The sequence below is a fragment of the Peromyscus leucopus genome, chromosome 10, assembly GCF_004664715.2.
Source record: "Peromyscus leucopus breed LL Stock chromosome 10, UCI_PerLeu_2.1, whole genome shotgun sequence".
NCBI classification, from domain to species: domain Eukaryota; kingdom Metazoa; phylum Chordata; class Mammalia; order Rodentia; family Cricetidae; genus Peromyscus; species Peromyscus leucopus.
The window spans coordinates 77291209-77306373 of NC_051071.1; the positions used below are offsets into that span (position 1 = coordinate 77291209).

Below are 15165 nucleotides of genomic sequence, written 5' to 3' on the forward strand. Positions count from 1 at the left end.
GCTCTTTGTAAAAACTCAACTCAAAAGGGATCAACGACCTAATGTACAAAACAAAGCTGGGTAGATAGTCAGGTATTTGCTGTGTAAGCGTGGGACCCGAGTTCCGAGACCCCAGGACCCATTTAAAGTTGGGGATGGTCATGGTCTTTGTATATTTGGGTGCAAGGACACAATAAATATTTTGGAAACACCCCCACCCCATCCCATCCCAGTTTTCTCCTTGGCTTTTCATTCTCTTAACAGATTTTTTTTTCCACAGCAGCAATTTAATTTTTTTTTTTTAACACAGTATGATTGTTATATCTAAGGTCTCAATGCCAAGATTTTCTTCCATGTCTTCTTCTGGGTGCTTCTTTGTGTCTAACTGACTTCTATGCCCCATTGTTTTTGACAGGATTTTTTACAGAACAAGCTCTCTAACATCTGGGACTTTTTGATTACAACTTCCCTCAGCAGGCAGAGAACAGCTCTGGAGGGATCATACTCCTCACAGCTGCAGCTTGACCTTGGGTGAAATATTTCCTGTGAGCTTTGTGGCCGGTTTGACCTGGATTGTTATTTTATTTAATTATTTATTTTAAACTGGCTTTTTAGCTTTCTCATGACAACCTCGCTTTGCTTCAAAGGAACCACAAACTCTGGGGATGCAATGGATCCTCTAGAAATGTCAAGGACAGCGCAGTTGTAGAAATCCTAAGGTCCTCTTTGTTTCTTCCTCTTCTTGATCTTTCTTTCTCAAAGCATCATCCTAAGGGCACTCAGGGAGGGAAAAGCGAAGACCAGAAACAACTTTCCCGCTCCACCGCGTTGCGCGTAACCATGGAGACCACAGGCGGGAGCTGGGCCTTAGGGACCCGGAAGGCTTGGAGCCTGCGGTGAATGGCGGAGGCCCTCCCTGCGCTCTCGCGGTGACCGCGCAGGGGTCGGAGCCGAGTCGCCCGCCACCCCGCGGCCACCAGCCGCGCCTCCGCTTCTCCGGGCTCCGCCCCGCCGCGCGCCCCGGAACCCTGCTGAGGGCCCCGGGCGCGCGTGCTGCAGGCCCGGCGAGCAGAGCTGGCGGCGGCGGCGGCGGCGGCGGGACCCTCGGAGGCGGGCCGCGAAGCATGGCGACGCGGGCCCGAGGCTTCTTGCTGCTCCGGGGTGGCCTGGGCCGAGGGCCTGCGAGGGTCCCGGGAGTCGCGGAGCGCGCGCGCCGGGGCTTCGGGAGCAGCGGCGTGAGGTAGGAGCCGCGGGAAGGGGCCGCGCGTGGGGCGGAGCGCGCGTGCGAGCGGGCGGCGGGGCCTGCGGAGGCCGGAGCATGGAGAGCCTGTGCACCCGGGACCGGGGCCCGCGCTCCGGGGCCGGGGCTCCGCGTCCTGCTGCAGCCGCGGCGGGTAAGGCGCTCAGGACGGAGGGCGGCGAGCGTGGGCAGCGCGCTTGGACCCTGCCTTTCTTTGTTCGGGTTGTTAGGGTGCCAGCCAGAGCAGGCGTTGTGTAGACAGTTAAGGAGCGTTTCAGTTTCTCTGTGTCTTTGTCACCGGCTTGGCTGAAGTCCTTCCCACATCTGAACGTCTTCATGCTTTCACAAAGCTGCCTGGTGAGGCTGGCCTCTCCGCCTTTCCCTGGCTGGCTCTTGCCAGCCTTCCGCACGTTGGCCGTCTTTTTGCTTTCGTTGATCTCTTTGGGTTTGGCTGCTGGTGAGGACAATGCAAGGACACGGTGGTGCCCGGGAACACGCCACCCTGCCTCGTCTTCCCTGGTCTGTTGGAGAATCCAACCTATGGAACAACAGTTCATAGTGTCTTGTCCAGAGCCAGTGAGGTCGGAAAAACTCATTCGTCCACTCTCAGGGATCCCAGTGATGTACTTTCACTACTCTGGTTGGAGACTCACTTGTCCTATATTCACTTTGCGTCCTCCAGGTCCAACGTTCTTGGAGGAAAGTGAGCCATGATGCCGTGCTTATCGATGCTGTTTTTAGTTTAACGCCTCATCATATGCATTTGGGTCTTAGTCTTGAGTCACTGAAATTTAAAGTATTTCCTGTAGGTTTTACCTCGAAGATGGCTCACAGTGACTTGGTCTATAAAGGATTATAGATGTGAAATGTGTGAAAATGACAGTGGGTTGGATTTCTATTGTTGTACGCTGTCGCTGTGCTGGAATTTGCTGTTTCGCTCTATAGTGCCAGTCTGCTCTGCCCCTGGTAAGGACAGATTATGTAGGGTTCTGTTTGTATTACAGAATCAAAGGAGTTATCTGCTAACGACGTTCCATTAAAATCATTATCCTTTGAATTTCAAGTTTTTTAGCGCTTCCCTCCAGTAAGGATAATCTTTTTGGTAAGGGTACAAGTTGATTAATGTCTTCATCAGCTCAGTGTCTCTATCACCCCGTTTGTTCCATGCCCAGTGCCTACCGAATGAGTCACAAACAATAGTCAGAATCCCGATATTGGGTTGTGCTTCTTACACAGAAACACATAGACATCACCCATCCACTTAGGGAGATTCCCATCTTGTAACTTGTATTTGGGTCTGGTGGGAGGCCCTGGGTTTGAACTCTGATATCACGCACACAGAGAAGACATTTAATGGCCTCCTAATAATTAAAAGTAGCCAGTACAGTGAATTTCGGAAGGGTGTTTTTCAAAACGTGGTGATTAAAGATACTACGTTGAGCTTGCCTGTTTTCCATTCTGTTTGGCATAGATTACAATTGTGAAAAGAAATATGAGTTGTAATGGTTTCATTTTTAAGATAGCACTCATCAAGTTAGGATAAGGTGGTATTTTTTGACATTTCTTTTGGCACTGAACACCATATCTGAAGGTGAGGTTGGCTGTAAGCATGAGAAACACCCGTAGACGGGTGGTGTATCTCGGGTGGGGAGGAAAAATTCGGACAGTGTGTTGATGCTTATTGGTGTCTCTTTTCTCTTCTAGGACCAGCAGAGAGAAGAGATTCCATCTTCCAGAGGTCGCCACTGTCTGCCTCCCCACTCAGTCAACTTTTTTAGTGACACCTTCTTTGTCAGGTCCCTCACAGTGATTGTCACAAATTAACATCATTCCTATTGACGTGAAATTTGAACCAGGGTATATTTTTTTTTATTGAAAATTACCCTTGAGTGTGATAAACTCCTCAATGGTATTCACTGTTTTAAATTAACAAATTGATCACCCTTTTGAGCCTTTATATCCTTAAATGAAAAAAAAAAGGATTTTTAAATTTTTTTATATTTCTTGTCAAAGTAGACACCTATAACAATGGAACTTAACTAAATATTCTTTACATGGAGAGTTATTTTTCTAAGTTGAATTTCAAGAAATAATATTTTGTAGAATTTGGAAGCTCTGTGATCTCATAATATGTACCATTTACCTTACAATGCTTTTTCCCTTTAAAGTTCATCTTGAGTTATTTTTGTTTATGCATGAAAAATTAGAGCTTAATAATTGAGGAAAATTAATGTCAGTACATAGGCCTTTTTAATTTTGAAGTTTCTCTTGTGAAATGAACTACTCACGTGCTCAAAAAGTTAGAAAAGCATTCTTTGTGCTTAAATTATTCCCTCTTTTTGCCACTGTGGGACGTCACAAATCAGAAAGGACTTGGATTAAAACAGTGCCTAAATTCTCTCTCTTTTTTGAGGGTTTTCTCTGAAGGCTCCTTGTAAGCCCTCCTTCCCATCACCCTGTCCAGGGGGCTTCCCCTCTTGCTTTTTTATCCCTTCCAGGTTGTAAAGGAAAGCCTCTTGTCCCTTTAAAGACCCATTTGTGCTGTGTCTGATGCTCTATACTCTCCTGTCCATATATATATATACATATATATGTATGTATATATGTGTGTGTATATATAGAGAGATCTCTCTCTATATATATATCATATATATGCATTCATGTATATATACTTTTTTCTAAAGTAATGTTTGTTTGTGGCCTTGGAAATGCTATGTAAGTGCAAGAACTAGAGAAACCCTCAGTTTACAAAATATACTTATTTCTCTGAGACATGTGTCACAATGTCGCCCTGGCTGGCCTGAAGCTTTCTGTATGGGCTGGCCTCAAACTTGCAGAGATGTGACTGCCTGTGTCTCCTGAGTATTGGCATTAAAGGCATGTACCACTATGCCCGGCCAAAATATACGTTCTTAAACTCTAAGTATAACCAGGTTTATACCTATTTTCTCCGATTCCCTTAATGGAGCATATCTTAATGTAGGATCCCATAGCTAGAACTGAGGGAATCCATGAACCTGGGAGGGAGGTCACTAACATCTGATCAGTTCAACATTTTTTTCCTTGTAAATGTCGGCAACAAATGACACTAATATTATCATCAGTCAGTACTTGTGAGGTTACTAATACACAGAAATCGGTAAGCTACTACAAAACATCATCTATACTCATTACTTTGCTGTTATGGTACTTACTGTAAGACTTACCTCTATGTGATCTCAATAAAACTGGCTTCCGTGGTAACTGTGTATTCGCATTTGAAACCATTCTTCTGAGAATGTCTCCAAAGATTTCTGAGATGAACCAGGGGTTCTCATGTATCAAATTCATTTCTGGAAAAGTTGGTATATAAAACTACATGAGTTTTTTTGGTCATTACTAATCCTTTGATTTGACTTTAGGGTTCTAAATTGACAAGCTACAAAACTGACTTTGGAATGAATCATACATGATAGACCTTGCTTTGCTTTATTTTTTAATTTTTGTTGATTTATAAATATATGATTTTTGGTAAAATTGCTTCAAGGTTTGAGTGAAGTACTTAAGGGGGGAAATGAAATGCCTATAAAAAGGTTGTAAACTTAACTTTCATTACTATTTACTGACTTCAAACATACCCCACAAAAGGTCCCATACTATTGTGTTATTACATTATTAGATTTATTCCATATCTGACTTTTCCATGGTTCCCTTGGATATTTTTAACGCAAGCTCCAAATACCCATGCTGTACCTCAAGGCACACAGTGATTAAGCTGAACTCCTGGAGACCTTAGAACTGTTTATGGTGGTGTTAGGCTTTTTCATCTTTAGAGATCCTAAAGCAGTTCACTGATGCTCCAATTATAGTTATAATTAAACGAGTTTGAAATAAGGATTAAGAGTTTGTCAAGTGTCCAACTTAAATGCTCCATTGATCATGACTAAGGTCTATTTTCTGGTACTTATGGAGGAATATGTTGATATACAAAAAGTTGGTTTTCTTGTTTATTGCTCTGCTCTGGTTTATTATACATTATAGACAGTATTTGTTTATAGTAACCATAGTTTAAGAAAGTTACATTTTTTTAAATGTAAGACAAATAAGCTCATAGAAATATGGCTAACTGTAGATGACTGTCTTCTCATATTGCTCCAGGTTATGTGAGTGTGTCTCCATTATTTAAAAGAGCTAGGAAGTAGAAACATTTTCATAAACTAGCCAGTCAACCCTTCGTCTTACTGTGTAAGGTCAAAGGAGAGCATTCTCATTATATCCATGAGCCAAGTCTGTGTCTTTGGAAGCAATTAAGTGGTTTGCCTAACCTCATTATGGCTCCCACTGTGAGCCAGGCTCACATCCAAGCCTTCTGGTTTCAGCTGAGTAGTTTCTATTGCACAGTGCTGCTCTAACAGACACCCTGCTTTCTGCAGTAACTTACTGCTTACTGATAAAGTCTCCCTTAGTGGCTAGCCCAGCAACAGGGAAGAGAGGCTTTGGGGAGAGCGCCTTCCTTGGGAACTGATCCAGATACTCCCTTCATTTCAGGAAGTAGCATGCAAACAAGCAGTCCCAGATGCGCTGTGAGAGCCATGTCTAAGGGGTGAAGTTGAGTATACTTTTGATGTGGATCAATGACCACTAAAATTTTGACCAACTTGACATATTTCTGAGAATAAAAAGGATTTTAAAATGATAAAAATTATACATTTAAGTTTTAGTGGTTCTCAACCAGTGGGTCATGACCCCTTTACAGTCTTGTATCAGATATTTACATTATGATTCATAACAACAAAATTACAGCTACGAAGTAGCAATGCAATAGTTTTATGGTTGGGGGGTCACCACAACATGAGGAACTACATTAAAGGGTTGCAGCATTAGGAAAGTTGAGAACCACTGATTTAGAAAATTTATTGTCTTAGAAACATATTATAGAACCTATGAAACAGAATATTTTCAGTGGTATTTTGAAAGTTTATATCCTTATACATTGAAACAAAATTTTCCTATTAGTTTGTAGAATATTAAATTTTAGTAAGACTAAGTAATTACTCTTAGTATTTATGACAAATTTGAATCACTTTCTTAATCATGCCTTTTAAAATACTGATAGATTTTTCTGGGAGAAGTTAAGACATATACTTAATTTTAAAAGGAAATTTCTTGGCAGTAGTCTTAAAAGTTTCAATTTGAACTATTTTCTTTTGACAAAAAGTAATTTTTGTTTTAAAATTATTTCATCTAAGATGCTAAAGCACTGTTAAGCTTAGCTCAAACTACTAAATGGAAGATTCTCAATCTTTATTTCATATTGAAATATAAAAATATTGTTGTTTACATAATTCAAAGATGCCTTCTGTATTTGTTGGGGTTTCTATTGCTGGGAAGAGCCACAGCAACTCTTGGAAAGGAAAACATTTAATTGTGGTAACTCATTTGCAGTTCAGAGTTTATTCCATTATTGTTATGGTGGGATGCAAAAGCAGGATGCAGGCAGACATGGTGCTAGAGAAGGAGCTGAGAGTTCTTGCATCTTGACTCACAGGCAGCAGGAAGTGGTCTGAAACACTGAGAGGTATCTTGAGCACATATGAGACCTCAAAGCTTACCTTCACAGTGACATTCATCCTCCAACAAGGCCACACCTCCTAATAGTGCCACTTCCTTTGGGGACCATTTTCTTTCAAGCCACTGCAATGTCTGTCTTCTTTTGCAGTGTCCTTGCTCCACAGTAATGATATAAAATCATCATCAAAGAGGAGGTGGAGAGGAACTGGGAGGAGTAGAGGGAGGGGAAACTTTATTCAGATTATATTGAGTGAGAAAAGAATCTATGTTTATTTAATAAAAGGGAAAAAGAAACAACAAAAAAGTCATCACATAAGTTGTTGGATTTTAAAACAACTGTCTTATTTAGATGTAGTAAAATTATTTTCTCAACTTCATTTTCATGCATTACAAAGTATAAACTAAGTGAAAAACTTGAGCTCACTCATTCATATTTTTTCTCATAAATTGGAGCATTTAAATTGGGATTGCAGAAGGCTCCATTTATCCATAGATTCACTTTGCATGACTTCAGTTACCTGAAAGTATTCCAGAAATAAGCATGTTTTAAATTAGCATGCCATTTTAAATAGTATGATGTAACAGTGCACCACCTTTCTTTATCCCATTCTAGATGGAAACCATCCATTTGTTCAGAGTGTTCATACAGTGCTACCTACACATTGTTGAGAAGCTGACTAGGCTATAAGTTGTGCTACAGCAGTACTTTTTTTTTTTTTTCACGTATATACAGAGTTTGGGCCCTTTTTGGTTTCAGAATCTGTTGGGAAGATGGGCTTTTATGTAGGTATAAACATTTACTAAGGTTTCCATAAATGAAATTAAACTATAGGAATCTATCCTTGACACTCCCATAAAGTAGAAGTCTGATACGAAGTTAAGGTGACGCCGTGCACCGGGTTTGCTAGCAGCCCTGGGCATTCTTTAGGCTGCGTCTGCGCTACTCCAGTCTTTCACACTGTCATCACGTGGCTGTCTTCCTCCAGTGTTTCACATGATATCCTGTGTGTCTATTCTTGAAAGGCCAGCAGTCATACTGGACTAAGGATCTTCTCTGTTCTGAGAAGGGGTTACATCCTAGACACACAAGCAAAGACACACACAAAACGATTGTACTTCCAAATACAGTCATATCCACAGGGACTAGAATCGAGGAATTAGCATATTTTTTCAGGGTTGTCTGAGCTTCATTAGCACAGGAAACAAAGCTAGGTGTCTCCCACCAGCTTGTCTCCTAAGCTCAGCAGGGCAGTTAGTAACTTAGTAGGTTCAGCAAGTCTGGGGAGCTGAACTGTTTACCAATTGGTCTGGGCTTGCAAGGATTTCATAGCAGAAGACAGCTGGAATATTAAAGGCTGAGTAACACCAAATATTCATAATAAATGGCTTTGCCTTTTGACAGACGCTTGGCCGGTCAAAATTTAGCTTTAAGACACACCTGAATCTCTATGATATATCCTTGTGGCCCTCAAGACTTCTCCTCTGAAACATCTTGAACCCATAGTTCATCAAATCATACTCGGTGCGACTGTCTTCCATGCTTCTACTAGTATGGCCCATTAAGGAGTACTTAAAGCATTCAGCTACTTTTCTAATCCACAGTCCCAAGGTCCATATTCCTTCAAACAAAAGCATGGTCAGGCCCATCACAGCAATACCCCACTTCTGGTACCAACTTCTGTCTTAGTTAGGATTTCTGTTGCCATAAAGAGATAACAATGGCAACTCTTATAAAGGAAAAACATTTAATTGGCGTGGCCTACATTTTCAGAGGTTCAGTCCATTGCCATCATGGCAGAACATGGCAGCGTGCAGGGAAACATGGTACTGGAGCAAGATGGGAATTGATACATCTTAACTTGCAGGTAACAGGAAGTAGTCTGAATTAGTCATGCTTGAGCATAGGAGACCTCAAAGCGCGCCCCCTACAGTGACACACTCTCTCCAACAAGGCCAAACCTGCTTCAAGGGGCCACATCTAATAGTGCCACTGCCTATGAGCTTATGGGGCCCAGTTACATTCAAACTATTACACCTGCCTTATAATAAATGCTGGTGTGAAGCAAATGCTGGTAGTCACACTCTGAGCCAGTCCCAATTGACAGTCTGCATGCTTGCTCTTTATTTCATCCCAGCAACAAAATTCAAAATAGCTTAAGCTCAGCAAGCTGCAGAAAAGCACACATGAAAGAAAACTAAGTGGAATCAGAAACATGAAAATAAAAATCAGAAACTTAACAATGAGAAAATTTTAAAAAATACTAATCATAAATGATGAAGTTTGCTGAATGATACAAAAAAGTTCCACAGAAATTTGCAATAGTGTGATCAATCAGGAGAAACAAGCAGTGAACTCAAGGACATGTTATCTGAATTTTCCCACTAGAGACACACAAGAAAAGATAAAGAAGAAAGTGTTTCAATCTTATGAGACTTAACAGGACACCTCCAAGTGAACCAAAATGCAAAATGTGGAAATCCCAGAACATAAAAATGAAAGGAACAGAAACCTAAAAGAAATGACAGAAAACTTCCTAAATGTGGAAAGAAATCCTTTAAGTCCAAAGTCCCACATGTAGATTTTCTAAAGTAAAAGTCTTTGAAAGGAAGAGAGCAACAACTCATTCCATCCAAAGGGACAAATGAAGCTCTCAGCAAAGGTGAGTCAGAGAGGAAGAAAGGCCTGAGAGTCTATGCACAACCAGAAAACCAGGCAGCACGATGGCAGTCAGTCCTTATTTATTTACTGTCAGTACAAATGAATTAAACATTTAATAAAAAGGCATGAGTGCCTGCCTGGATAAACAAAAATGAGCTCCATTTCATTCTGTCTTTAAGAGACTTATCTTAATTATAAGGATAACACATGGGCTGAAAGTGAGTAGGAAAAAAGATTCTGGGTGGTGGAAACATGGTTTTATGAAAATAGACTTTAAGTAAAAAACTATTAAAGAGACAAAGAAGGTCATCATACAATAATTATGTCAATTTATCAAGAAGATAAAATATATGTATCCAACACTGAAGCAGAGCTGGAGACCAATCTCTAAGGGACTTCAGTACTGTACTTTGAACAATACATCCTCCAAATAGAAAATGAAAGGAAACTAGTTTGGATAATACCTTAAACTAAATTAACCTAATAGCATATAAAATGCTTCCTATGTCAGCAGCGGAATACTTCTCAAATGCACAGACTATATCCTAAATATTTCCCAAAAAAACAAAAAAAAAAATTAGTCTTCATAAAATTTTATTGTCTTGTTGATGTTATTAGTTTGTTAAAACTAAGTCTCAATAATTGGGTGAAATTGAAAATTTCACAAATAGAAATAAAATATAAAATTGTAATTAAAATAGAAATACTACACAGGAAGGATACTAAGAGATTCCTGTGAATTGTTACATGGTAACAGATCACATAATTGAGAAAAAAATGACATTTTTCTAGGAACATAAATCGCAATGGAAGAAATACAAAATATAAACAATTTGATGAATAAAGAATTTGAGTAATAAGTTTTTTTTAATAGCAACAAATGATTCTAGGACCTGATTGGCTTCACTGATGACCATTATTAAACTTTTTAAGAAGTAATACCATATTTCCTTAATGCTTCCAAAAATTAGAAAAGGAAGAAGAAATACTTTCACATTCACTTTATAAAACCAGCATTACTCTGATACCACAGCCAGGCAACACCACCACAGGAAAACAACCAGTGCCCTTGATGAACACACATGTAAAAATATAATTCAACTACACATTAAAATAATGATCATGCCCTTTTCCTCTTCCCCCTCCTTGGGAAATAGCAAAGTATCTTCATTTATAAAGCACAAAAATTTAACATAGGAGATAAAAGACCCAGACATTGAAAACTTAAAACACCAATGAAAGGGTTTGAAGAAAAACAAGGTGGAAAATATTTCATGTGCATCAACCAGCAAATAATATTCAAATGCCCACACTATCTGTAATTATCTACAGTCAACACAAGTCCCGCTAAAATTCTAAACTTATGTCCATGATCTGAGAAATTAATACTAAACACACACACTATCTGCAATTATCTACAGAATCAGCACAAGTCCTGTCAAAATTCTAAAGGCAGTTTTCCTGGAAGTAGAAATTCCTAAAGTTTAAGTAGGACCATAAAAGACCTTTCTTGAATAGCCAAAATAGCTTTGACCTCAAAATCAAACATGGGAGTATAAGACTACCTAATCTTGATACATAATACTAATCTGTAGTAATCAAAATTGAAATGTAATAATATAAGTAGATATGTAGATCAATTGATGGAATATGGTGCTTGGAAATAAACCAATACAATTATAGTCATAGAATGCACAGCTTGCTAGAATATTTGGGATAGAGCAAAAGCCAATGTAAGGAGAAATTCATAATTGTGAATGCTTCAATTAAAATATTGAGACTACCTCAAATAAATAATCTGATGATGCACCTCAATATCTTAGAAAAACAACAATCCAAATGAGCAGTAGATGCCAAGAAATAATAATAAAATGGAAACTAAATTGATGATATGTGGAATCAACTGAAAAACCCATAGCCAAACTAACAAAAGGAAAGCAAGAAAGAAGATCCAAATTAATAAAACTGGAGATGAAAGTGATTACTATAAATTATAATAATATCTCAAGAATCATTGGGGTATACTTTCAAAATTTATATTCCAAACAACTGGATAATGTAGAAGAAATTGATGAATTCCTACATATGTGACCTACCAAAATTAAATCAAGGAGAAGCAAACATATTAAACAGAACCATAAGGAACTCATTAGATTGACGCAGACAAAGACACAAAATTTCTCAATAAAATAGGTAAAATGAATCCAAGAACATATTAAGATGACATCAAAAATGAGCTGGTTTCAACAAAAGCAAGTTGGGTTCAATATATGCACACACACACACACACACACACACACATATATATATATAATATTATATGTAAGACTGTATATCTTTAAGGGAAATCACATTATTACTTTAATGCAGAAAAATCCTTTTATACATTTCAATTTCCCTTCATGATAAAGCCATGAATGAAATAGAGATGGAAAGAACCTATCCTACCATAACAAAGATTATACATGAATAAATCATTCGGTAACACATCGAATATGGAAGAGACCTTTAGTCTTCTAAAATATGTAATGAAACTAGAGTGTCTACTTTCTCAACTCTCACTCAATATAGTGTTCAGAATTTTAGCTAGGGTTATAATACCAGGAGATGAAAGGGATATAAATAGGGAAGGAAGAAATCAAATTATCCCTATTTGCAAATATTATTTTATACTTAAAAGACTCTAAAGGTTCCCCCAGAAACTATTAGAACTGATTAAATATTTCTAACTAAGAGAGTACAAAATCAATTTTGAAAAGCAGTAGCTTTTCAACGTAACAGTAGCGAACTTGAGAAAAACAGAAATCAGAAAAACCACATTCATAATAGCTTTTAATAAACTTTCTAGATAAACTTAACCAAAGAAGTATAAGACCTCCAAATGAAAAGCTGAAACATTGAAGAAAGAATTTGAGGACATTGGAAGATGGAAAACTCTCCCAGGCTCATGGATTAGTAGAATTAATCCTGTAAAACAGTTATATTAGCCAAAATCAAAAAGCCCTTCAATATCCTAATGGCAGTCTTCATTGAACTATAAAACCCTTATAGGACTGTAAAATCCACATGGAAGCAGAAGACCCTGAATCACAAAAGCAATTTTTATGCAGAAGAGCAATATTGAAGGCATCACAATATCATCTCAAATTATGTTACCGAGCCTTACTAACAAAAACCATGTAACATAGGCACAAAAGTATCTACATAGACCAGTTGAATAAAACTGAAGAACATAAGCCCACACAAGTACTGCCATCTAATATTTTGAGAAAGGTACCAAAAACAAACATTGGAGAAGAAATGTCGTCTTTAACAAAGGGTACTGGGAAAACCGAGTTTCCCCTGTAGATGAACTTTTAAAAAAATGATCAAAAACAGTGTGAGATCAGAGACCTTGGAACTTCTAGAGAAAAACACATGTGAAACTTTAAGAGGCAGAGATAGGAGGCTCCCAGGTAAGTTCCAGCTCAATTCCTCCAAGTCCTGTGTCCAAAGTAAATGATGTCTTCAGCAATAGGGTCTTTGTAGCTGAAGTTTTCTCTGGTCCTGCTCGGCTCCCACGGCCCTGCAGTCACTTGGACCCAAGTAAACACACAGAGGCTTATATTAATCAAAACTGCTTGGCCATTAGCTCAGGCTTATTAATGACTAGCTCTTACACTTAAATTAACCCATAATTCTTATTCATGTTTAGCCACATGGCTTGGTACCTTTTCTCAGTTCTGCCTTCACATCTTGCTTCCTCTGTGTCTGGCTGTGACCCCCGTATCAACCTTCCTGTTGCCAGAATTCTCCTCTCTGCTTAGCCCTCCTATACTATACTATCTGCCTGTCTACTGACCAATCAGTGTTTTATTTATCTGCCAAATCAGAGCAGCACACATTCACAGCATACAGAAAGACATCCCCAGTAGGTATTAGCTTCAAGTTCTAAGAGACAACAATGGGCAGAAATAGCTTGTATTGGTTTTGATGTCTCTTGAACTCCCCTGATCAACAACAGCATGCCTGCCAGGTACTAGGGTTTTTCATGGACAGTGTGTGGCCTTGGGGACCTTATCACTCCAAGTAGTGTAACCTCCTTTAAATTATATATATGTGCATACACATACACACATATTTTTAAGTAAACAGAAAATAATCATCTTTAATGCCCCTTATACCTCTTCCTCTCTTCCCTCTGCTTTGTCTTCCTTTTCACTCCCTAACTAAGAGCCCTCCTGTTTTTCTAATGTTCCCCAACAGAGAACCTGTACCATACTGTGCCCCTCATCACAGGTCCTCTCACTGTGATCCTTTTTATTCTGTTTCTGTGGCAATACACATCACCTCAATAAGGTGTGCACAATGACAACCATAGTTGACATGTTAATGTGAATGGGGGAACCTCATAAGGCCTCAGCTCTAGATGAAGTCAGTTAATTAATGGCTGCTAAGAGAAGGAGAATCAGTTTTCTCCAGGAATGAGCCCCAGGATAGGTTACCCAATCTCAAGTAATCAGTCAGTCCTAAATGTGTAACACTAAACAGACTCAGTAGGTTGTACTTGTATATGCTTATATATAAGTGTATGAATAATAATTAAAGAAGAGGTTATGAATTTGAGAGAGTGGAGAAGCACGGGAAGAGTTGGAGTAGGGAGAGAGTGGGGTAGAAATGATGTAAATACAGTACTTATATATGAAATTCTCAAAAAAATATATAAAAAAGTACTTAAAAGCCCAGAATGCTCCAGAAAGGCTCCAAGGGCAGTGGAAATAATTCCCAAAACTGAAAAGTGGGATTCTATGAAATTGAAAAGTTTCTACATAGCCAAGGAAGGAACAACCAGAGTGAAGAGAGAGCTTACAGAATGGGAAAATGAAGCTGTACTTCAGGTATAGGACTAACACCTAGAATATATGAAATCAGACACCAAAACTTCAAATGAGCTGTTTTTTCTCTCTGTTGCATCACCCATAAAATAACACAGGGAAGGAAGTGGGAGCCTTTAGTGCCTTGTAAAGGCACTAAGATCATTTACAAAGGCTCTGACCCTGGCTTGATCTGTAGAGGGCATGAGGTCCTCTGCTTACAGATAAGCACTAGGGAGACCAGGAATGTTAAACACATAGAGCTGTTCCTTCAAAGGAAGAGGTGTATGGCCTGTTTTCTGCCCAGAAGGCTGGGAGTGGATGTGGTTAATAGCCCAGTGACCTCTGCACTATCATCTCTATGGCAAGGCCACTTATGGCTCCCCCAGAGTCTTAGTTTATCTCAGTCACCCTCCCTAGATACTTATCTTGAGCACGGTTTCTCAGCCAATACTACAACCCGTTTTTATGGGACATGTAACATGTACTTTACAAACGGGAGCAGAGAGGGTTAATAACCTGGTGACTTTTACACTGTCTGTATGACTGAGACCACACCAGATTCTCTCCAGAACCTTGAGATGTCACATGTAATCAACCCATAGAACCCATCTTTATGGAAGAGGTCACATGTCCTTTGAAAAGAGTTTCAATATAATCATGTCTTGAGCTTTGTTGTGCACATGCAATTGAGTTAACTGTCACCAGGGAATCTTTTTTTCTTCCCGAATTGCACTGTACTTAAATATGCCTAAAATAAACTGCCCAGCATCAGACTCTCAAAGTTTGAACCAGCTCCAGTTACTGAGGTATGTTGAATCAGACTTCCTTCTTGCCTCATGTGGATCATTACTCTGCTGGTCATGGTGTTTGCAGAGACCACC

The 15165-nt window shown here is 39.3% G+C and overlaps 1 protein-coding gene across 2 annotated transcripts in view; it reads left to right on the top strand.

Moving 5' to 3' along the window:
- Positions 1-877: 877 nt before the first annotated feature.
- Positions 878-15165, top strand: part of Mthfd2l (methylenetetrahydrofolate dehydrogenase (NADP+ dependent) 2 like) — a 102452-nt gene continuing 88164 nt past the window's right edge. The window contains exon 1 of one of the 2 annotated variants that reach the window (XM_028881895.2): positions 878-1219. In XM_028881895.2, coding sequence (XP_028737728.1) covers positions 1104-1219 — 116 coding nt within the window. In that variant the 5' untranslated portion in view covers positions 878-1103. Of the gene's footprint in view, positions 1220-1271; positions 3077-15165 lie in introns of those variants that run through there. The other variant, XM_028881896.2, reaches the window with a different exon arrangement.